This window comes from Aegilops tauschii, chromosome 1 (assembly GCF_002575655.3).
Source record: "Aegilops tauschii subsp. strangulata cultivar AL8/78 chromosome 1, Aet v6.0, whole genome shotgun sequence".
Classification (NCBI taxonomy): Eukaryota; Viridiplantae; Streptophyta; class Magnoliopsida; order Poales; family Poaceae; genus Aegilops; species Aegilops tauschii.
Window position 1 is genome coordinate 440,624,496 of NC_053035.3, and position 22,876 is coordinate 440,647,371.

The following is a 22,876-nucleotide window of genomic DNA, read 5'->3' on the forward strand; positions in this document are numbered from 1 at the left end:
GTGTATGCGCGTGTATATGAGCGCTTGTGTCTGTACTGATGTTAAAAAAACGTCTGCGGGTGTGCGCCATCTGCACTGGTAAAAAACAAAACACACACGCGAGGGCTCAGGGCCAGTTCTTTTCGCATCATTAATTCTGGAGAATTATAATTTTGGAGAATTGCCTGCTCAGTTCTTTTCGCATCATAATTCTGGAGAATTGCCTGCCCAGTTCTTTTCTGTGATTCTAGCCTGTGATTGTTGTATGAGTTGTCTATTGAAATGTCTGTAATGCCCCTAGATTGAAGAGACAGAGGGAGATAGAGGGGAACTCACCAGCAGCGGGCGCGGTGGTGGCTGGCCGCAGAGGAGAAGGGGCAGCTGGGCACGGTGGTTGGCGGCCTGCTTTCGGTCGGAGGGAAGGGAGGACCAGCCTGGTCGGGGCGGTTCGCGTTGGAGCTCGGGCCAGGCGGGGAAGGACTTGAGGAGGTGCGGCCGGGCGAGGAGGAGACGATGAGGAGGGCGGTGTTTGACTACTCGTCTACAACAGCTCCCAGGTGGCTAACCCACTCGCCGGGTCTCTAGCTAGGCTAACTACCCACGCTGTTCATGCGCCTACGTGCGCCCGCACGCCCTGCATGGCAGGGGTGCCGTTGTATACTCTCTCCCTCTCTCTCTGTACTTCTGCTATATAAGCCCATCGTGGCCAATGTAATTTGTGTGCGAGAGTAATACAACTTAGCTTGGTATCAGACTTCTTCGATCCACTTTTTCCGCTTCCGCTTCCACCATGGATCGGCTCCTTCGCCGCTCTCGCTCTGCCGATCTCGAATCCCTCTACACTCCTCCTTCCGCCAGACGCCTCTTCGACACGGACCCCGTCTACACTCCAGTGTCGGTGCACACCACAGCACCCGCCGCGGCCCGCCTTGCCGCCCCCGCCGTGGTCACCACGGCCCCCGCTGCTGCTCCAGCCGCGGCCCCGACAGCCCCCGCTCCCCGTCTCGCGCCCGACGTCGTCCGTGGCAAGGAGCCGGTTCCCGAGGCTGCCCCTTCTTCATCCTCCACCGCGGCTCCCGGGCTCCACCTCGCCGCACCTACCCCCGCCGCGACTCATCTTCGCACCGCCGGGAGCGTTCCCGTCCCGCGCCCCGCCCACGACGTGCTCCCGCACCTGGTCGCGCCGGACGTCGGCTCGTCCTCCTCCGTCGACCTCCCGGCATCCATCGCGCACCACTTCCACACGCCGCTGGAACTGGAGTCCGGTAATTACACCAAGTGGCGCAAACTTTTCTACTGTATCTGTTGCAAATACAACGTGCAAACCCATCTCGATGAGTACGCCGCGCCACTTCACCAGAGCGCGGTCTGGCGCAACGATGACCTCACGGTCGTCCTCTGGTTCCACGGGGTCGTCGCCGACGAGTTGCTGGACGTCGTCGCCTCCCCGGAGAGCACCGCGTTCGACATCTGGTCCCAGCTGCACCTGCTCTTCCGCGACAATCAAGCAGGGCGCGCCGTCATCCTCGGCGCGGAATTTCGCAACCTGGTCCAGGGAGACCTGTCCATCGCCGAGTACTGTCGGCGCCTTAAATCCCTCGCCAACGAGCTCGGGGACGTCAGCGACCACATCACCGATCGGGCCCTCACCCTCCAGCTCATTCGCGGGCTCTCCCGCAAGTTCCAGATCATGGCGACGCTCCTTCCGATGCAGACGCCGTTCCCCTCGTTCGTGCAGGCGCGCTCGCGACTCCTCATGGAGGAAATCGCGGCCAACGAGTGCGCTCGCCTCGACGGACGCCCGGAGGTCACTGCCACCGCCCTCACCATCGCCGACGGCGCCAACTCCTCCAACGACCGGACTCCCTCGGGCTCCTCCACCGATCGGGGCTCCCACGCACGGGCCTCCAACGACAAGGGCAAAGGGAGCACTGCCTCCCCCAACGGCGACCCAGGCTCCTGCGGCCGTGGGCGTGGCCGCGGCCGTGGCCGTGGGCGCGGCTCATACTCCTCCGCTGGCCCCTCGACCGGGCGCGGCGCTGCTACATCGACCCCAGGCCTGCCGCTCTCCGGTTTCTTCGCACCCTACGGCACCATGCTCCCGGGCCTGACTCCGCCTCGTCCTGCATGGGCCGCGCCAAACGCTGCGGGCGTCCTCGGCCCGCGCCCGCCGCCGCCTCACCAGGCCTATCCCGTGGCTGCCGCGCCGCCAACCGGAGGGCCCTCGTGGGAGCAATACAACCAGCTCTACGCGGCCCTCCAGAACCTGTCCCTGCAGCACAACGCCGGCGGCGGCGGCCAAGAGTGGTTCCTCGACACCGGAGCTTCTTCTCATGTGACTGGTATGACGCACGCTCTCTCCAAGCTTTCTTCCCCATCTATGCGTCAATCTTCTGGCATTGTTGTTGGAGATGGGTCTCTCTTACCCGTTACTGTTGTTGGCTCTACTACTGTTTCCTCCTTTTCTCTTAATGACGTCCTAGTATCACCCACTATCATCAAAAACCTCATTTCCGTTCGTCGCTTTATCATTGATAATTCTTGCAGTATAGAATTTGATCCGTTCGGTTTTTCCGTGAAGGACCTAGCCACTCGCAAGACAATCATGAGGTGCAATAGCCACGGGGACCTCTACCCATTCTTCTCCAACACCGGCGTGCAAGCTCTTCTCACTGTCATCGGCGGCGACGTATGGCACCAACGCTTGGGGCACCCGAGCAATAAAACTGTTTCCCTGTTATCTAGTTATTTCCTTCCAAACTGTAATAAGGATGTATCCACACCTTCCGTTTGTACGGCATGCCAACTAGGCAAGCAGCCCCGGCTGCCCTTTCCTCGTTCACATTCCTTTACTACTGCCCCCTTTCAATTAATACATTGTGATTTATGGACCTCTCCCCTTAGTAGTTTTTCTGGTTTTCAATATTACTTAGTGATATTAGATGACTACTCGCACTACTCTTGGACGTTTCCGTTACGCCACAAATCCGACACTGTCGACGCACTTCACCGTTTCCATGCGTACGTCCTCACCCAGTTCCACGTCCCCATACAATGCATGCAATGCGACAACGGGGGTGAATTCCTCACCACCTCCCTCCGCGATCTCTTCTCTCGCTATGGTGCATCATTCCGTCTGTCGTGCCCCCACACATCGCCACAAAATGGCAAGGCCGAGCGCCTCATCCGGACCACCAACGACATCCTACGCTTCCTCCTCATCCACGCTAATCTACCACCCGCCTTCTGGGTCGAGGCCCTCCACACTGCCACCTACATCCTTAACCGGCGCCCATGCTCTTCCATTGCCTCTGAAACGCCCTATCATCGTCTCCTCGGCCAGCATCCTACCTACGATCACATGCGCGTGTTCGGGTGCTTATGTTTTCCTAACACCAGCGCCACCAGTCCACACAAACTCTCCCCTCGCTCCTCCCGTTGTGTTTTTCTTGGCTACCCCCTCGAGCACAAAGGGTACAGATGCTTGGACCTCTCTACGCGCAAAGTGATCATCTCTCGTCACGTTACCTTCGACGAACGCGTCTTCCCATATTTTTCTGGCGACTCACCATCCCCACACACGCGTCGCACGTCCACAGAAAATCCCGGGCCAGAATCCTTCGCCAGATCCCGTCCCGCACCTACCTCGTACCAGCCTTCTCCACTTCCGGTGGCAGCCAATCGGTCGCTCCCACTCGACGGACCCGCGCCCTCCACCCCAATCCCACCGCGCGCGCTACCGGCCGCCTCACCCCGACCCCACGCGTCCCCCACGCGCTCCCCAGCACATGCACATGCACGTACGCCACCACATGCACGTACGCCACCACATGCACGTACGCCCCAGCCTTCCTCTGCGTCCCCGGGTCATGCCGCTTCCTCCCCACCGAGCCCCCATGCAGATCTCACGCCACCACATGCTGCCAGCCCCACGCCACCAACAACCCATGCAGCCTCCATGCCTTGCACATCTCCAGTGCCTACACCGTGCCGGTCTCCTGCCGCTCCGCATGTCCCCGCGCTGCCTCCTCGTGCAATCCCAGTTACCCCTCCGGTTAACCTTCACCGCATGCGCACATGAGCTAAAACCGGGTTTGCTCAGCCCAAGGCCCTCACCACCTCCTCTCCAACCCCAACCACCATCAGTCCCATCCCATCCTCCTTTCGGGTAGCCATTCGAGACCCTAATTGGTACAACGCAATGAAAGAAGAATATGATGCACTGATGCGGAATAACACTTGGAGTTTAGTGTCGCGTCCTGCAGGTACCAACGTCGTCACGGGCAAGTGGATCTTCCGCCACAAGTTCCACTCCGACGGCTCGCTTGCTCGCTACAAGGCGCGCTGGGTACTGCGTGGCTTCACTCAGCGTGCTGGTGTCGACTACGACGAGACCTTCAGCCCCGTCGTCAAGCCGGCGACCATCCGTACGGTTCTCGGTCTCGCCACCGGGAAGGGCTGGCCCATCCACCAACTCGACGTCAAGAACGCCTTCCTTCACGGCCACCTCGCGGAGACCGTCTACAGCGCCCAACCGTCCGGCTTCGTCGATGCTACCTCACCCTCGCACGTCTGCCGGCTGAACCGTTCCCTCTACGGCCTCAAGCAGGCGCCGAGGGCATGGTTCTCGCGCTTCACCACGTACTTGCGCTCCATCGGCTTCGTCGCGTCGCGGGCGGACTCGTCGCTGTTCATTCTCCGCCGAGGCGGGGAACTCGCCTACCTCCTGCTGTACGTGGACGACATCATCCTCACCGCCAGCACTGTCGCCGTCCTCAACACCGTCATCCAGGCGCTCCATCGCGAGTTCGCGATGACTGACCTAGGCGCGCTCCACCACTTCCTCGGGATCAACGTCACCACCTCGCCGCGTGGCTTGTTCCTTTCCCAGGAGCAGTATGCGTTGGAGATCCTCGACCGTGCCGGGATGCTCAACTGCAGGCCGCTCTCGACGCCCGTGGACACGCTCGCCAAGCTCTCCGCCCACTCCGGGCCTCTCTTCCACGACCCGTCGCTCTACCGCAGCCTGGCTGGTGCGCTCCAGTACCTCACGTTGACATGCCCCGATCTCTCTTACGCCGTCCAGCAGTGCTGCTTGTTCATGCATGCGCCGCGTGACTGCCACTTCCAGCTCGTCAAACGCATCCTCCGGTACCTGCGAGGGACGACGCACCTCGGACTCCAGCTCCATCGGGACACCTCCACCGATCTCACCGCCTACTCCGACGCCGACTGGGCAGGTTGCCCAGACACACGCAAGTCGACCTCCGGCCTCTGCGTCTTTCTCGGCAGCAACCTTCTCACCTGGTCGTCGAAGCGGCAGAGTACCATCTCCCGGTCCAGTGCCGAGGCCGAGTACCGCGCCGTGGCAAACGCCGTCGCCGAGACGGTGTGGCTACGTCAACTACTTGGCGAACTTCATCAGCCTCCCGCGCAAGCTACGGTGGTCTACTGCGACAACCTCAGCGCCGTCCACATGTCTAGCAACCCAGTGCAGCACCAACGAACGAAGCACATTGAGATCGATCTCCACTTCGTTCGTGAACGCGTCATGCTAGGCGAGCTGCGTGTTCTTCACGTCCCCACGAGCTCCCAGTTTGCGGACATCTTCACAAAGGGGTTGCCGACGCGCGTCTTCAACGACTTTCGGTCCAGCCTCAACGTCGGCGAACCTCACGTTTCGGCTGCGGGGGGTGTTCGACTACTCGTCTACAACAGCTCCCAGGTGGCTAACCCACTCGCCGGGTCTCTAGCTAGGCTAACTACCCACGCTGTTCATGCGCCTACGTGCGCCCGCACGCCCTGCATGGCAGGGGTGCCGTTGTATACTCTCTCCCTCTCTCTCTGTACTTCTGCTATATAAGCCCATCGTGGCCAATGTAATTTGTGTGCGAGAGTAATACAACTTAGCTGGCGGCCAGGTCGGGGCAGTGTCCTGCTTCCGTGGTGAGCAGCGGCGGGGAGCAGCCTGGCGGCGCCAACCCTAGCAGAACAGAGGTTGGGGACGAAAGGAGTGTGCGGGCACAGGAGGAAGGAGTTGCGCTCGGGTCTGTTGGGTCGGGGAGTGGCATTTTGGCCGTAATTTCAACGCCCAATAGGGGTACTTGTTTAAAACGAACAATTTTACTTTGAGGGATTGCCCAGAATTATAAGAATTGCCAAAGATTGGTCATTCCAGATTGCACTTGCAATTGTGAGATGATTGTGGACAATTCCTGAGGCAGAGGTGAGTTCTTTTGTAACTATGCTTCTCCGGGCAGTAATTCTTCACAATTGAGCGGAAAGAACCGGCCCTCAGTCACAGTCACAGACATAGGCGAGGTGGCGGCCTGCTTAGTACATCCTTTATATCACCTATAAGAGCCTGTTTGGGACTACTCTGTTCCTTAAAATTCAGCTCCGCTCTAGAAAACCCAAGCCAAATGGGGTAGCTCCATGATATGCCGCTCCGCAGAAAAACTAGAATCTAGGGTACAACTCTCAGTTTCTTTATGAAGCTCTTGAGGGGGTGCTCCAAAAAACTCTAGAAGATGGAGTTGGAGGGAAATTACCCACCACTGTCACGAGTAAGTGGATACCCCTTCGTTCCTCCCTCATCCAATCAAATATATCCTTCCACCAAATTTTTCATTCTTGAAGCTGGAGCTACATGGAAGCCAAACATTTTCTTTGATAGTGCTACACCTTCTGTATAAAACTGCTCCAAAGTGGATTTGATGGAGTGAAGCTGATTTTGGTGAAGCGGAGCAGTTGGTGGTTTTTCAGCTTGCAATCATCCGATCAGTGTTTTTTGCAACGACTTAACAGATTTTTTGGTGTTTTTTATAACGAATTAACGAGTTGGTGGTTTTTTGCAAACCTAACCGCAATTGACTCGGTCCCAAACAAGCCCTAAACTCTAAGCTCCTTGACAGGAGCTCTCCTATTTAATTCGTGGGGTGTGGAATGTGTGTGGGCCCCCGGTGACAGTGGGTTAGACGTTTTACGAGGGCAGCTGGTTCCTTGCGTCTTCATTTTTTCTTTGGTACGTCTCCTCCGTGTTACCGTGTAGTGTGGAGGGTAGCTGGGCTCTAGGAGAGGTCGCATGTTGAAGCGGCAAGTCGATTTAAAAATGTTATGAATTAAATCGTTGAGAGTCATCTGTGAACTTTTTAAAGTCCGTGAAATTTATTTTAAATTTGCAATTTTTAAAAATCTATGAATATTCTAAATTCCCGTGCATTTAAAAAAATCTTTTGATTTACCAAAAAAACAAAAAAGATAAGCGGCTTTTCAAAAGATTGTAGTAGAGCGGGCGCAAAAATATATTACTAAGCGAGCGAGTCGATCAGAGAGCGAGTGGGAGATTCGTGGACCGACTCATATGAACATTGTATCAGCAATTATACAATTTCATCATGGAATATAAGCTCCCAATGAGCTCACACAATGACCACCGGCTAACATCAAGACCAAAATATGCAAGGATATCACAATCATGCACCGAACAACTCCAGTTTTCTCACACACAAAAAATCATATTTATGGGCACCCTGACACGATATACAAATAATAAAAACATCAGCAACATAATTAAATTCAAAAAAAAAAAAACATTGCTCGGTAGTGCTCTTGGAATCTTGAATTTGTTCGTAAGAGCCACCCCGGTCTGAGCTAGTATCACACAAAGTTATGCATGTGCGAAGGTTAAGTTACATAATGCGAGTTTCAAAAAAAGAAGTTACATAATGCTCACCCGCTCTTCATAATATATATTTTTCTGAAAAACAATGCTGACGTCTAACGTGCACTCCTGGCTTACGCCTTCTCTCAGGGAACACGGTCTGTGAATAGGGACGCGGTTGAAAGATTAATAATAACACACTTATGGAAACAAGAGCTTCAACTGTTAATAGGGACACGGTCTGCGCAACGACGGACAGCGCGGCGGCGCTCCGACTGTCCTCTCTGGCGAAGAGCTTCAAGCATGTGTTATGAGCTGCTTGAAGGAAACAAGACATTCGTGCCTGGTAACCACAATGATGGGCTTCATTCGCTTTATTAGTAGGCATGAAGTATGGCCGGCAGTGAGATAATACAAAGATGCTGATTGGCCATTTGTCATGCAACAGATTATCCTGCCAGCTAGATGTAGTGTAACTAAATAACTGTTGGTTCAGAGTTAGATGCAGTATAAAATCTGCCAATTTGCAGTGTTTGCCACACATTCAAAGAAACTTGTGTGATGTTCAGAGTATGCAGTGTACGCCACACATTCAAAGAAATTTTCTGAACATCTGACACTCCTAAATTCAGTCATTCTAAAATTTGCTAGGTTATAAATGTTCAGAAACAAACTTGGCAATGTTCCTGTTTACAGGATCAATCTGTTTACTGTCAGTTTACAGAGAAATGAAGTTTCTCTCTGTAGGAGCATGATTTGTTCAGAGGACTAAATGCACCTGTTAACTGTTAACTACTGTGTCAAAATTCAGTCTACTCTGTCAATGTCAAATCAAGAAATGGAGCAGCATGACATTGACCAAAACATTCAACGTTCAGAGATGACCAAAACATTTGTCTAAATTAGTTTACAAAATCTGTATACTGTCAACTATACTCCGTAAAAAAATATATACAAAATCTGAATGTTGCAGCAGGAACATTCAGTTTGACAAATCAAGAAATGTTGCAGCAGGAACATTTTGGTCAAAATCAGGAATGGAGTACAAAGTTCAGTTTTGCATAGATGATGCAGCAGGAACATTTTGGTCAAAATCAAGAATGGAGTACAAAATTCAGTTTTGTATTGATGATGCAACAGGAACATTTGACAGTACTGAATCTATACAAAAGTTGACTAAAACATTCAGAATGACCAAAACTTTCAGTTCAAAGATACAGAAAATCTCACTCTAAACATTCAGTTGAAACATTCAGACTGACCAAAATTTCAACATTCAACTTGTCAGTAAATTTCACTCTAAAAATAGATACAGAAAATCTCAACCTTCAGAACTCTGTCAATGTCTGTAATTCAACATTCAGAGTGATCAGAACTTTCAGTTTAAAGATACAGAAAATCTCACTCTAAACATTCAGTTGAAACATTCAGACTGACCAAAATTTCAACATTCAACTTGTCAGTAAATTTCACTCTAAAAATAGATACAGAAAATCTCAACCTTCAGAACTCTGTCAATGTCTGTAATTCAACATTCAGAGTGATCAGAACTTTCAGTTTAAAGATACAGAAAATCTCACTCTAAACATTCAGATTGACCAAAATTTCAACATTCAGCTTGTCAGTAAATTTCGATACTAACAGAAAAGAATTACCTCGCTTAACCCGTGTTTGGTTCCCACAAAAAGTTAAACTGAAATGTATATAAAGGGAATCCCAAAGAACAGAAGCAATCATGCAAGAAATCATAATCACAACAGACATAACACCAACAGAAAATTTACGGGTCGTTTAACCATGTACTACACAACAATGGCAAATATAACAAAAAAAAAGCATGTTTGTCTTAATTATTAGTCACAACATCACTATTACATTGTTGCAATAGTCGCATTCTCTGCTTGATTACTCCGAGTCATCGCCTCCTTGAGAATTTAGGATCTTCCAGAACCTCCGGAGCAGAGATAGGGGCCTCCCGTATGTCACGTAAAGCAACACGCAGATGACGGCAAAGTTTAACTTGCCCAGCTTAAAAACGACACGTATCTTGAGAGATAGAGCAATTTCTTTAATAAACCACTTAATCTTCATGTATCGGATAAGCGCCTTCCGGAGCAACGCTCGAACGGGACTACTCATCTACATCAAGGGTGCATAACAGCGGTTAGCAAAATGAATATGAAAGCATTCAAAATGAGAAGGAGAAAACAGAGTTGAATATACCATATTTGGTGGAACATTCCCATCATATTTAGCCATCATCATCACGTCGCTACATGGACACATAAGTAAATACAATCAGGGAAAACAGAAAAGAACCTAACATCAGTTCAGCTCGGTCCTTGATGTATACTCACAGGAAGACTGCTTCAGCCTTGTCGGCATCCACACCACTGATTCGCTTTCTGAAAATCATCGGGCACGGATTCTGCGGACCTTTCATCCTGTGACCCACTATCTCAAGCCAAAACTGAAGATAAAATTAAAAATAACGGTTTCAGCAGTTTACAACAGTCCAATTTTAAGTAAGCAATGCACTGCACACAAAGATGCAGAAACGATATTCATAGGCATCTATCTAACACAGTTCAGCAGGGTTTGTAAAAACAATCAATACGACATAAGCTAAAAGAGGTTTGGCAGGGCCTCAGATCAAGCAACTTAGTGATTTACATGATAACGGGCCCTAGGCTAGCATAACAACAGGGCAAGCATATCAATCCATCCATGAGACCATGCCCCTATATAACACGCATTGAACACGAATAGTATAACATAACCAGCCAACATCAAAACCACAATTAAAACAGAAGGCGCTTTCATCACCGCCTTAGTCTGGTTTGTCAACAATCAAAGCAAAGGCCAGTGTTTAACTGCAACAGTACATCTAACAGGATGTTCAGCACGGTTTCTCACAAAACCCAAAGAAGAAAAGATGAAAGAGGTTCGGCGGGGTCTACGATCCTCAGATCAAGCATGTTAGTAGTGGTTTACATGTTGTAGCACCCTGCTGGATGAGCAGGAAGTACAAAACCTGGGCGCTGGGCTAGCATAGCAACAGGCAACCGTATCAAGTTTTGAAAATACATGCAGTCAAGCCAAAGACAGCTAGCCAGCACCAAAACCACATCATACAGTTGAGCATGGGCATCATGTTAGTTACCTTGTCGGCTGGTTGAGAGGCGGCGCGACCGGAGGAGGAGGACATTGTGCGGCGCGGGATGAGTTGTGGTAGAAGGGTGCTCTCGATCACCGCCTTGGTCTGTTTCGTCAAGAATAATAAGAACAAAAGATGATTACTTGAATGCTACATGTAACAAGATGTTCAAGATATTACTGCTGCATCTAAGATAAGCAGGCAGCATCAAAACCACAAATAAAACAAAACGAAGATCAGTGGTATTTAACTAGTACTACTACTACTACAGTACATGCAACAAGATGTTGAGCAGGGTTTGTACGATCCTCAAATCCAAAGGAGACAAGCTGAAAGACGTTAGGCGCACGATCCTCAAGTCATGCATGTTGGTGGTGGTTTAAACGATGCAACACTCTATTAGATGGACAACAAGCAGGGCACTACGCTAGCATAACAACGGCTGAACCATATCAATCGGTCCCCCTATAGCACAAGCTTTGAACAAGAAGCTAACATGACCAGCCAGCATCAAAATCACATAATAAAAACACTTGAGCTGTGTGTGCATAACTTGCACAGAGGCTTTGAGGCGGCGCGGCCGAAAGAGGTGGACACTGTGTGACGCGGGATGAATGACGGGCGAATGGCGCTCTCCATCGCCGCCTTAGCCTGTTTCGTCAACAATATTGAGAAGAAAGATCACTACTGCACTGGTGCATGTTTAACAAGATGCTCAAGATAGTCCAGACAGACAATTCAAGTGTCTGACTTGCCTTGGTCAGAGAAGAGGGGGCAGAGCGAGGAGCAGATGAGGCGCTCCAAACATTGGCCTGCAGCACAAGAGGACTCAGAACCGAGCTTCCATTGGGCAAAAGGGTGAGCTGATTGACCAATGCAAGCAAACACCACCATCCGTTGAGCAATCAAACAGAAATCAGTCTGTCCATTTCACAGTCACAGCAGGGGATGGGGATTTTGGACCCCTACCTGGGAGTGCAGAGGGAGGCGGTGGAGCCCCATCTCAGCCGCCGGCAGCTCGCCGGCCAACCGCCTCGCCGCGGACCGGAGCACAGCAGCCATCAGCTTCACCTGCAAAAGAGGGAGGGGAGATTCGGACAAGTGTCAGAGTGAGTTGGCCTGCATCTGCACCAACCAGACGCATAGGGGGGACTCATCTTGCTGCTCTCACCTGTGGATCTAGCTAGGACAGAGGATTCCGTCCGACCAGAGCTAGGGTTCGTCGCCCTTCTTCTTGCTTCCTTTCCCTGCGCTGCGCTGCGCCGCCACCACCAACGCTCACCACACTGAAGCGGACGAGCTATTCATTCTTTTTATCGCCCACCGGCCCATCATCCACTTTAAGCCCACCTCTTCATGCTTCTTCTTCTCTTCTCGACAAACGATGTGCTCCCCTAAATTTTTTTTATTCATCTTTGAGTTTGACCATTGAGTTTGAGACTACTCATAGTGAAAGTAACATACGTTAGTTTTTTCTTCTTTTCGGATGGCAACTTCTATTTGTAAAAAATGTCAGGGCCTGAATGCTTCGTGCCACACGTGTGGCACTTTTTTTTTTTTGAAACTTGTGGCACTTATTATTTGAGAAGTTTAACCATGCTTAATACTCTTCTAAATATAAGTCTTTCTAGAGATTTCAACATGGACTACATTCAGATGTATACAGACATATTTTTAAAACTTATTTTTTCTCCGTATGTAGTCTATATAGGAATGGAATCTCTAAAAAAGACTTATATTTATGAACGGAGGGAGTACAAATTAATACGCTGACCGGTCGGTGCCAGCCTCCGCGTGTCGTTCCCCTCCTTAGAAGGTGTCGCTATGGTGTGTCCGCTCCTCGCTCTCTTTTACTTGGTTGCTTGGTTGGTTGTCTCCGGGCAAAACCTTAGGTCCACTTACGGATAGCTGATGCCAGCGTCCTTCCTCTTTTGGGAGCATTGTTTGTGGAGACACGGCTTGGAGGTTCTATGTAGCATTCCTTTGGTGCTCCCCGATGTTCTGGATTGTTCATCAGCAGCGCTATGTACACCATCGCAGGTGAGTCCAAGACGATGACTTTCTCGGGGCTGTCTGGGTCACGACATCCACCTGCCAACTCCTTTTAGGCCCTCGAGGATGGTTGTTGCGTCGACAAGGATAGTCGTTTGGAGTTGTTGCTTTTTGGAGGTGATTGCCGTTTGTCGATCGTTCCTCTTTTGGGAGCATTGTTTGTCGTGACACGGCTTTAGCATTCCTTTGGTGCTCCCCGATGTTCTGGATTGTTCATCAGGAGCGCTATGTACACCGTCGCAGGTGAGTCCAAAACGATGACTTTCTCGGGGCTGTCTGGGTCATGACATCCACCTGCCAACTCCTTTTAGGCCCTCGAGGATGGTTGTTGTGTCGACAAGGATAGTCGTTTGGAGTTGTTGTTCTTTCGACGTGATCGCCGTTTGTCGATCGTTCCTCTTTTGGGAGCATTGTTTGTCGAGACACGGCTTTAGCATTCCTTTGGTGCTCCCCGATGTTCTGGATTGTTCATCAGGAGCGCTACGTACACCGTCGCAGATGAGTCCAAAGCGATGACTTTCTCGGGGTTGTCCGAGTCACGCCATCCACCTGCCAACTCTTTTTAGGCACTCAAGGATGGTTGGTGCGTTGACAAGGATAGTCGTTTGGAGTTGTTGCTCTTTGGAGGTGATCGTCGTTTGTCGATCGTTCCTCTTTTGGGAGCATTGTTTGTCGAGACACGGCTTTAGCATTCCTTTGGTGCTCCCTGATGTTCTGGATTGTTCATCAGGAGCACTATGTACACAGTCGCAGGTGAGCCCAGGACGATGACTTTCTTGGGTCTGTCTGAGTCACGACATCCACCTGCCAACTCTTTTTAGGCACTCGAGGATGGTTGGTGCCTCGACAAGGATAGTCGTTCGGAGTTGTTGCTCTTTGGAGGTGATCACCGTTATTCGACAAGCGGCTTTGTTGGTAGGTGTAGGACATGACCTGGTGCCTTGGGCTAAAGAGGTGAGCCATGATGGATCAAATCTTGAAAGGATGATTAAAGAGAAGAATATTAAATATAACTTGAAGATGCGATCATGATGGGTCCATATGTTAGGTCATGGTTGATCAAGTCTTTAAGTAATTCAAGTGAAGAATACATTGTACCTCTCATATACATATATCATATGTCAAAATCACAAGACACATGTGATAGACCGGGAATGATGACATGGATGTGCAAAACACTTAATTGGCCCCGGCATAGAAACAAGAGGGTGCGGCGCAAAACGGAATCAGAAATATGCCCTTTAGACTATCTCAAACTTTTCGTATGACCCCCATGGCCATGACACCATATTCTACACAAGATATCTACTATCGTAAAATTTTTTTGAACACAGTACAGACGCAAGCGCTCATATACACGCGCATACACTCACCCCTATGAACGCACGCACGCACATCCTACCCCTATGAGCACCATGATTTGAACCCTGGTGAGCTGGGGATTAGTGTGCTCTTGGAAAAAAAGGTTCGCTCACAAGATTCGATGAGCTTTGGCACAAATAGAGGTAATATTGTTGGATTTTTTTGGCTAGGCTAGAGAGGATTGAAGATTGTAGGAGGGGTGTTAGACAACATGAGGGAGCAGACAGGAGCAAACTAGACAAAAAAAATTAGCACAATCAAGATGCATTATGTCTTCTACAATCTCTAGCAGATCCCGTAAAAGCTCGCTGGGCCGTGTTTTTTCTGCGGATTTACGGTACGCGCAAAAAACTCGGCCCAAACAGGTCTTGTAAAAATGGCCCGGCCCATAAAACTTTTACGGTAGGCCCGTAAACCTTCCTCGAATCTGCGACATATACTAGAAGCGAGGGGATTTTAGGGTTCCCGTCCTTCATTTCCCCTATCGCCTCCGCCGCAAATCCCCTCTCCTTCGTGGACAAACCCCTCTCCTCCGGCAGCCTTTTGCGGCGTGCGTGGCCATCGGAATGGAGCCTTGATGTCGTGCGTGGGTGCCGGAAGGGGTGGCCGAGGGGGGGTTTGTCAACCATGGCGGTGATCCCGTCGCAAGCACTGCAATGACAATGAGGCCGGGAACTCCTCCCTCCGCCCGCCGGTGCAGGAGTGGCGCAAGGAACAGGCGCGGAAGCGCAACGCTCTGTCCCGCAACTCCGACCGGCGGGCGTGGACCAAATTCGATCGCCTCGACCGGATCTTCTCGCCCGCGATCCAGCGACCCTGGGCGACGGAGCGAACGTGGTTCGGCGCAAAGTAGACGGCCACCGCCGGGAAGGAAGCTGCAGCGGCGCGAGTGCCGGCGTTGAGAAAGGAATACGACCTCACCTTCATGCTCTCCAACACACTAATGGAGCACCACCTCGCGGCGGGAAGTCCGGTGATGGTATTGACGAGCAGATCTAGTTTAATTTTCGTTTATGCTAGTATGAACTATGTTTTAAGTATGAATTTCGGTGATGTTCAAGTGGCGCGAACTACTAGTCTGAATATGTTGTGTGTGTGTTTGAGTTTGTTTATGGGATCTGTTCTGTCTCGGTGACCGCCGAACCACAAAATTCATTTACGGGATACAGTAAACGAAAACCGTGGTTTGCAGGATCTACTAGAGATGCTCTTACACCCTATGAATGGGGACAGACGGAGCAATGTTGGAATTAAGCCACATATAAGTGCAAAAGAAAAGGCAACGAGGGAGGCGTGGCGCGGCCCATGGGTTCTCCCCACCCACCCAGCGTCGGGCGATGTGATGCCCACCTTTCCGGTGCTCCGACATAGGCCTATCTCATGGTCTACTCCAACCCATCTGACTCTTCCTGGACATCGCCAATGCCATCGTAGGATCAACACTCGATGCTCAATGCAGCTCTAAGCAACATGTTATTCCAGCTCCAACCTAACCATGGAAATTGGTATTTCCTCCATTCCTTTTTACTCCGAGTACTAGATTTGTCCAAATTCAAAGTCATTGAAGTTCAACCATGTTTATACAAAAGTATTGACATTCATAATGCAAATCACTATCATTACATCCATCATAGAATATATTTTTCATATTATAGTTATTTGGTATAGTAGATAAGCCTGAGAATGGTTTGGGTTGAAACCTAAGTTTTAGTTTGGTTTTCTAGTGGATTGTCTTTGGATTGGTTTAAATGGTCTGAGGCCCTAATGTAATCTGGTCTGGTTTGGGCTTTAATACTAGTTGGACTGGATTGGATCGGGCTGGACACAGACCAATTGGTCTCAAATCGTTTCGATCCATGGTCTCAGGAACAAATCAGCGACCACTGTATGCGAGACCAGCGCATCAGACGGCCATCTTCCACACGCTAGCCGCTAGGATTTGGGGTCGCCGTTGCCGCCGGCTGCCTGCTCGAGATCCGGCCGCCGTGTTTTCCTCCGCCCGCCTCCATCTGGATGTCCCATCTAGCAGCGATGGCTCCCTGCTCATGGCAGCAGCCCCCTCCTTGGTGGCGGCGGCAGGCCGGCCGCCGGCGGCGAGTGGCTGATGGTGTGTCATCTCTCTCTTCATTAAGTGTACGCCCGGCGACAAGCAGCATCAAGGCCGTGTGTCTCTCCATTAAGCGCATAGACGGCGAAGCAAGTGACCAAAAGCTTCACGTAAAAACGCAGCAGCTTGTCCATGGTTTCTAACTATGGATTTTAATCTAAAAAAGTGAAACAGTTTGGATTGGTTTGGATGGAAAATACAACTAGTTTGGTCCGGTCTGGCTTCTAGACCTCAATATTTGGATTGGATTGGATTGGTTTGTTGGAGGAAAGTCATGTGGTTTGGGCTGGTTTTAATCTGGATTTAAAACTATTCACAGGTTTAATAGTAGATGTTGATGATTTTTAATATAAATTTCGTCAAAGACTTATCTAATATGCATAGTAAAAAGGACCGGAGGGTGTACATGACTCGGGGCAGAGGAGGTGTGGATAGCCAATGATGCCTCCGGGTCACTTGATCGAACGATCAAGACTTCTTGCATCTCTGTACATCTAGTAAATTAGGGTTTTGGTTAGTTCTACCCTGCATGTGGGTCCCGACGATGGTGCGACACATGTGGACCTCCAGCTATGTGTGCACAATGCTGAAGAACTTTTAGCTGCCAATAAATCAAGACGGCGCTCCTCCTTGGAAAATTGTTGCCTTCGCTGGTCCTACCATTTTGTGCTGGGGACATGACGATTGCTCGGTGGCAGGGCACCGTTTTGCATTGCCCTTGCCAACATTGCTGGCCCGTGTGAGAATGCAAGGGCAATGGAGGGCGCGACATGCAAACAGGAAGGAGGCAATCTCTTCGAGCGAGATTTGCTGCATGTGATTTTTCTGGGGTAACATGGGAAACGATTTTCGCTAATGTTCTCCCCTTGTGGGTGACGCGAGTGTAGGAATTGGGACGGGGCAGAGCAATGTCGGAATTTAGCCACATATAAGTGCAAAAAGAAGGGAACGAGAGGGGTGTAGAACTGCATTGTATACCACGGGACACACTGGATAAAATCTGGTTATGGGATTATAACGCCAAACTCCACTAGGGAAGGAAACGAGCTACAGATATATACAGCAGGGAAGGGCCAAACCCCTCTCTCCCCCTCGACTCCGACCGGAAAATGTGCTGGTCATATGCAGGCGAAGGGGTCGATCCTGTGGCCGTGCTACTACGGGGACATCACACACTAGAGCTGGGACTCGTTTATACTAAAGAGTATGAATATAGCAGCATGATGTACTTAAGAGTATCAACAGTGCAAACTTAATACGAAGAATTACATAATAACCAGGAAAATTAACCTTGTATTGTGCCAAACCAATGTCTCTACACGATTTCATGTGTTAGGCTCTAGACGCAGGGAGGTATGGACCCTTGGCAACATTGAAATGATTTTCGCTCCTGGACTCTCCATAGATGGATCTTGACTGACTACAAACAGATCGAGCAGAGAGGTGGCGCAACTGGAAGATTACACCCTACGAATGGGGGCGGACGGAGTAATATGGGAATTTAGCCTAACATAAGTACATTTCCGATTCCTTGACTGTGCTTGAGAGTGGAGACACGAGGCAGGTGATCCATAGATGGATCTTGACTGACTGACTACTGACTACAAACAATGAGGTTATGGTGATGAACAGAGGGAAAAAAACAGAAAACTAAGAGATGCGGCATAACCTTGTCATGTGGATGCTCGGTACATCGTCGGAGATCAGAAGGAAACATCAGAAACGGCCAGTCGCGAGATGGCAACAAGCAAGGTACGGCCGGCCGGCGGCAGCGGCGTTCACCAGCCGTTGGGCAGCAAGGCTAGCGCGTGCATCGCCATCCATCCCGAGAAGACCAACATATATCCATGGATGGATCGGGGCGCCAGCCCGGAGACATGAACTAGACAGATCCAAGGGAAAACCAGTGAGAAGTTATGGTAATGAAGAGAGGGGGAAAACAAGAAACCAAGATGTGCAGCATACCTCGGTGCACCATTATCGGAGATCAGGAGGAAACATCTGCCGGGCGGCCGGCCGTGTCACCAGGTGACTAGGAGCAGAGCAGATCGAGGCACTCAGCAGCTTCATAGGTCGTCTGGTAATCAGATCTAGTAGAACACACGTTAAGTAATCGGCAACGATGCGGCCGGGTAAGGGAATCAATCGGTCGAGGGGAGAACAAAAAACTTGCCATACCTGAGCCTGAGCAAGGTGAGCTTGCTACACCGGTGGGAGAAATCAACAGCCATGGACGAATCGGGCCGGTGAGCCTGAGCCAGAACGAACAAGAGAAAACGAGAAGAGCGTGTGCGGCGACGGCGGGGGAGGAGGAGGAAGAGATGGACATAGGTTGTTTTTTTCTGTTTAGGCAAGATGGAGATAGGGTTTTACTTACTATACTAGTAATAGTCCGGCTAATCACGTACGTCCAATCCAATCCAATTACCCGTATGATATGGTCCGTCCATCCGGCTGTCCGTGTCGATGATTCGACCGAAGCCGAACTGAAGCGCGGCTCTTCATGCATTCAGTAGCCGGACATTGTCTTTTCCTTTGTGGCAGTCGTGCATGCCGACCCTACCTGCCACCACTAGTGCTACTGGTCCACCCTACTGGTGAGCATAGTTAATTTTGGACAGAGTGCATAGAATCAGACTAGCCACAATGGGTAGTAACATAGACTAGTAACATGCTCATGTTATTAGTCTATGTACTACCTCTATAGTGGGGAGTAACATATGTATGGTAACATGCAACACTTCATTTATTAGGCTATAGACACATCTTGCCTTGATATGTGTGATGTTACTCATACTAGTAGTAACTAGCTATGTTACCACTTTCATCTCTTTATTTATTTATTGCATGCCACATCATTTATTTAACCTAGATATGTGTGATGTTACTACCTATGTTACTCCCACTGTGGGTAGTCTCAGAGTTTTTTCATCCTTCTTCTCATTGAGCAAGAAACAACACTAGTGTTGTCCAGGGCAAACGCGCCACACCAGCCGGCACCCTCGTCGCACGAGAGAAAGGGGCCCTGCCGGCGTCGCCCAACAGCGGCAAGGGGAGAGGAGGGAGGAGCGACGCGAAGGCGAATTGCACATTTGTGATTCTATATGCTCTGCCGGCGGCGCGTGGATACCGGGGAGGCGGCACCGGAACTTTGCGGCGGCTGCTGCGGTTGCCCGATCTGGAGGCACGACGTCTGCAACTTGGCGGTGCTCGGGGCGGGCTTTGGCTACGGGCATTGGCTCCTACGGCTTGGCAGCGGCTCTGGTCTGCGTCTTTGTGCTCTGGCTGTAGTTTGGGGTGCTGCAGCGTGTGAGTGGTCGCCAGGACTAGCTGGGTGCGGCTGGATCTGGCACCCGCGGGGGCCCTGCCTCTCATGCGGCTCTGCTCGTCAACTCAGCATGGTGATGTTGGTGGCGACGGTAGTCTGGTGCTTCTGGTTCTTGCGAGTTGACTGGGTGGCGAGTAAGCTGGCTGCAGGTGTCTTTCACCGTTGCTTTGGGGTGGACGTTTTGGCATCTTGTGGTGAAAATCTAGCTCCGGCTTGACCGGAGCCGGCAACAGTGATGCCCTTGGGAGCCGCAAACCTCCTTGGAGGCGTTGCTGCTGGGAGGCTTTTGTCCACCCCTTCCGGGCAACATGGAAACCCTTGTTCCATCTCTTGGAACGGACGATGGTGACGCAAGCGACGCACTTTGCGTCGTGGCTCTTCTTCAAGGCATCATTCAGGTGCCGGCTCGGTTGTCGATGTTGGTGGTTGCTTGCTTGGTGTGGGGATGCTGGGGAGCGACCCTGGATCTGTTGGCATGGTGGCTGGTTTGCCAACAATGGCAGTGGCGTGCGGAGCTGGATACTTGCAGAGTTTTAATAGTCAGTTCTCTCCGGCATGTTCGAGAGGTATCCCGTGCCTTTGTTGCGTCGTTGTGAACTCGAAGCTGCAGTGGAGGGGCCCTGGTGGTGACGATGACATGAGATGGATGGCTAGCTGCAGGCCTGGTCGGCGCGACCTTTGCTTTTTTTTTCTCCTACGATGTTCATCACTAGTGTCGGAGCTGTCTAGCCGCTGGCGTGGGTGGTCAACTGTTTGGCATGGATCGACATGAGCTCTAGCATCTGTTGCGGTGACAACGACTTCGTCGATGGCAGTTTAGGCTGAAGTCAGAGTCACTCGCTCGTGGAGGAGCGATGACGATGACGCTGAATGGCAACCTCGACGGCGGTCTTCTCTTCTTGATGGCGTGTGTGCGCTTCGTGTGGATAGCGAGGTTGGCTTTGTATGGCCCATTTGGTGGATGATTGTGACGGCTTTCGTCTATTTTCCGTTAATTAAGCGAACGATTCTCTTCTCTTTATCGATGAGATAAGGCAAGATTTTGTTCCTTTTCATACACACACGCGCGCGCACACACACACTAGTATGAAGTGCTACTTGGAACCCACAAAAACTGATTTTAGTTCTCTGCCACTACCAAGAACAGCGAAAATCAAGTGGCATGCAAGTGGTCTCAGACTCAGAAAAGGAAATCTAGCTACTCCTACCATTAGCTGGAGATTCCTTTAATTACGTGGTAGTTTCCGAGAGCACGAGCTAGCCAGGTCCCGTGCCTACGAGTCAGGTGTGTCACACCATTCACTATTCCTGCGCTCCTACACTAGTGGCACTGGCACAGGTGGATGCTCTCTTTTCTTTTCACATCCATCCAAGCAGAAGGGGGGACAGACTCACCGGCCGGCAGGAAAGAGCAGTACTGTACCCCATCCAGAAACATGAGACGGATCGAAACCTGAGCGTTCTCAGCGATTAGAGCATTCTGGCCGTCGGATCGAACTGCTTGATGGGTTTCCGGGATGACCTGCGCCGTCGGATTGATTCGTTGCTCCTGTCGCAATGAAAGTCACCGTTTCCCTGGGTTTTCGCTTACTCTGCCGTTTTGAGCGTATTTCGCTGGCATGTGGGGTTTCTGGCGTGTGGACCGCCTTGTTCAGTGACCGTGGCTATGTGTTTTGGCCATGGGGCGCGTGGGCTGGCAAATATCTTGTGCCACCGCAAGAAATAGCGTGCCCCCGTAGAGGGTATTTTCGTCTTTTCACGTTTTGGCCTTGTGCGTGGTGGACGGTGTGGTTGGCCCGTGCGTGGATGAGGTGGGGGAGGGCACCGGCTTGCCCCTTCGTGCTCCCATTCGCCCTTTTTCTCTGGATCCCCTCTTCTCTCGCCGACGACCTCTCTCGCCGCCAACGCTCGTTCTCCTCGATTCGGCGCCGTTCTTCAGGTGGCTTCCCTCTGCCTCTCGCTCGTCTCTTCTATTTCGCTCGCTCCTGACCATCTTCCTTGCTTCTCTGTCTGGTTCGCAGATTGGACGGTGGCGTGGCGTTGGGGCTGTCTTGCGGTTCGACCGGAGAGGGAGCTCCTCCCTCCGTGACTCCATCGCCACCGGCGAACCCAGCCACCTCGACCGATACCCGTCTTCCCCGTCGACCACCTCCTGCAGGACCCCCTCTCGCCGCCCCTCTCTTTTCATTTTCTTTCTCCTCTGGTTCTTCTCCCTCCGCCTCACCTCGAGCGATCTCTCTCCTCTTTTCCCGCAGGTACCCGCCTCAAGGCCTCGTGCTCCCTCGCTGACCTGTGCCGCCCCATCCAGATTTGGATCCGCGCCGTCCTTGGCTCGTCTGCACCCTCGCGGGCCGGAGCCCCGTGCTGCCGTCGCCAAGTCCGCTCCCGCCGGCCTCAACTTCCTCTGCAACGAGCAGGAGCTTGCCTGCTCGTCCCGCTCGAGCACCCCGCTGGCCTGCCCGAAGCCTCGCCGCCTCCTGTCGCCCGCGCGCCAAGTTCTTGTTGCCGCCGCCATCTTCTTCACAGAGCTCCGCCGTCGCCGGAGCCCGCTACAAGTCCCACGCAGCCGCCGCTACTTCCTGTCGAGCAGAGGGCGACACCTCCTCTGCATCGAGCCGCTCCGCTCCAGCGCCCGCTGCTTGCAGTAAGGCCGGCCCAGCGCTCGCCTCGCCCGGCCTGCCTCTCCACCGGCCAGGCCAGATCTGGCCCTGTTGGAAATATGCCCTAGAGGCAATAATAAAATGGTTATTATTATATTTCTTTGTTCATGATAATTGTCTATTGTTCATGCTATAATTGTGTTATCCGGAAATCGTAATACATGTGTGAATACATAGACCATAACATGTCCCTAGTGAGCCTCTAGTTGACTAGCTCGTTGATCAATAGATGGTTACGGTTTCCTGACCATGGACATTGGATGTCATTGATAACGGGATCACATCATTAGGAGAATGATGTGATGGACAAGACCCAATCCTAAGCATAGCACAAGATCGTATAGTTCGTCTGCTAGAGCTTTTTTAATGTCAAGTATCATTTCCTTAGACCATGAGATTGTGTAACTCCCGGATACCGTAGGAATGCTTTGGGTGTACCAAACGTCACAACGTAACTGGGTGGCTATAAAGGTGCACTACAGGTATCTCCGAAAGTGTCTGTTGGGTTGGCACGAATCGAGACTGGGATTTGTCACTCCGTATGACGGAGAGGTATCTCTGGACCCAC

The 22,876-nt window shown here is 51.2% G+C and overlaps 1 protein-coding gene across 3 annotated transcripts; it reads right to left on the reverse strand.

The window, feature by feature from the left end:
• Positions 1 to 9,405: 9,405 nt before the first annotated feature.
• LOC109744126 (uncharacterized) lies at positions 9,406 to 18,728 on the reverse strand. Of its 3 annotated transcripts, XM_020303222.4 has the most exons (11): positions 18,499 to 18,728; positions 18,286 to 18,410; positions 17,990 to 18,202; positions 11,971 to 12,193; positions 11,769 to 11,870; positions 11,555 to 11,611; positions 11,352 to 11,450; positions 10,806 to 10,904; positions 10,000 to 10,112; positions 9,866 to 9,914; positions 9,406 to 9,781 (listed from the first exon to the last, which is right to left on the reverse strand). In XM_020303222.4, the coding sequence occupies exons 5-11, from the start codon at positions 11,859 to 11,861 to the stop codon at positions 9,548 to 9,550; spliced, it is 744 nt and encodes a 247-aa protein (XP_020158811.1). In that variant the 5' UTR covers positions 11,862 to 11,870; positions 11,971 to 12,193; positions 17,990 to 18,202; positions 18,286 to 18,410; positions 18,499 to 18,728; the 3' UTR covers positions 9,406 to 9,547. The 3 variants fall into 3 exon arrangements, with proteins under 3 accessions (XP_020158811.1, XP_020158814.1, XP_073356648.1); XM_020303225.4 differs by lacking the exon at positions 11,352 to 11,450; XM_073500547.1 differs by lacking the exon at positions 11,352 to 11,450 and having other exon boundaries at positions 11,555 to 11,662.
• Between the last annotated feature and the right edge of the window lie 4,148 nt (positions 18,729 to 22,876).

Coding starts and splice junctions, on each gene's coding strand:
- LOC109744126 (XM_020303222.4), bottom strand. CDS start 11,861: ATGGCTGCTGTGCTCCGGTCCGCGGCGAGGCGGTTGGCCGGCGAGCTG. Junction 10,113..10,805: donor CCTCTCAACCAGCCGACAAG/GTAACTAACATG, acceptor TTTTATCTTCAG/TTTTGGCTTGAGATAGTGGG. Junction 9,782..9,865: donor GGAATGTTCCACCAAATATG/GTATATTCAACT, acceptor CCCTTGATGTAG/ATGAGTAGTCCCGTTCGAGC.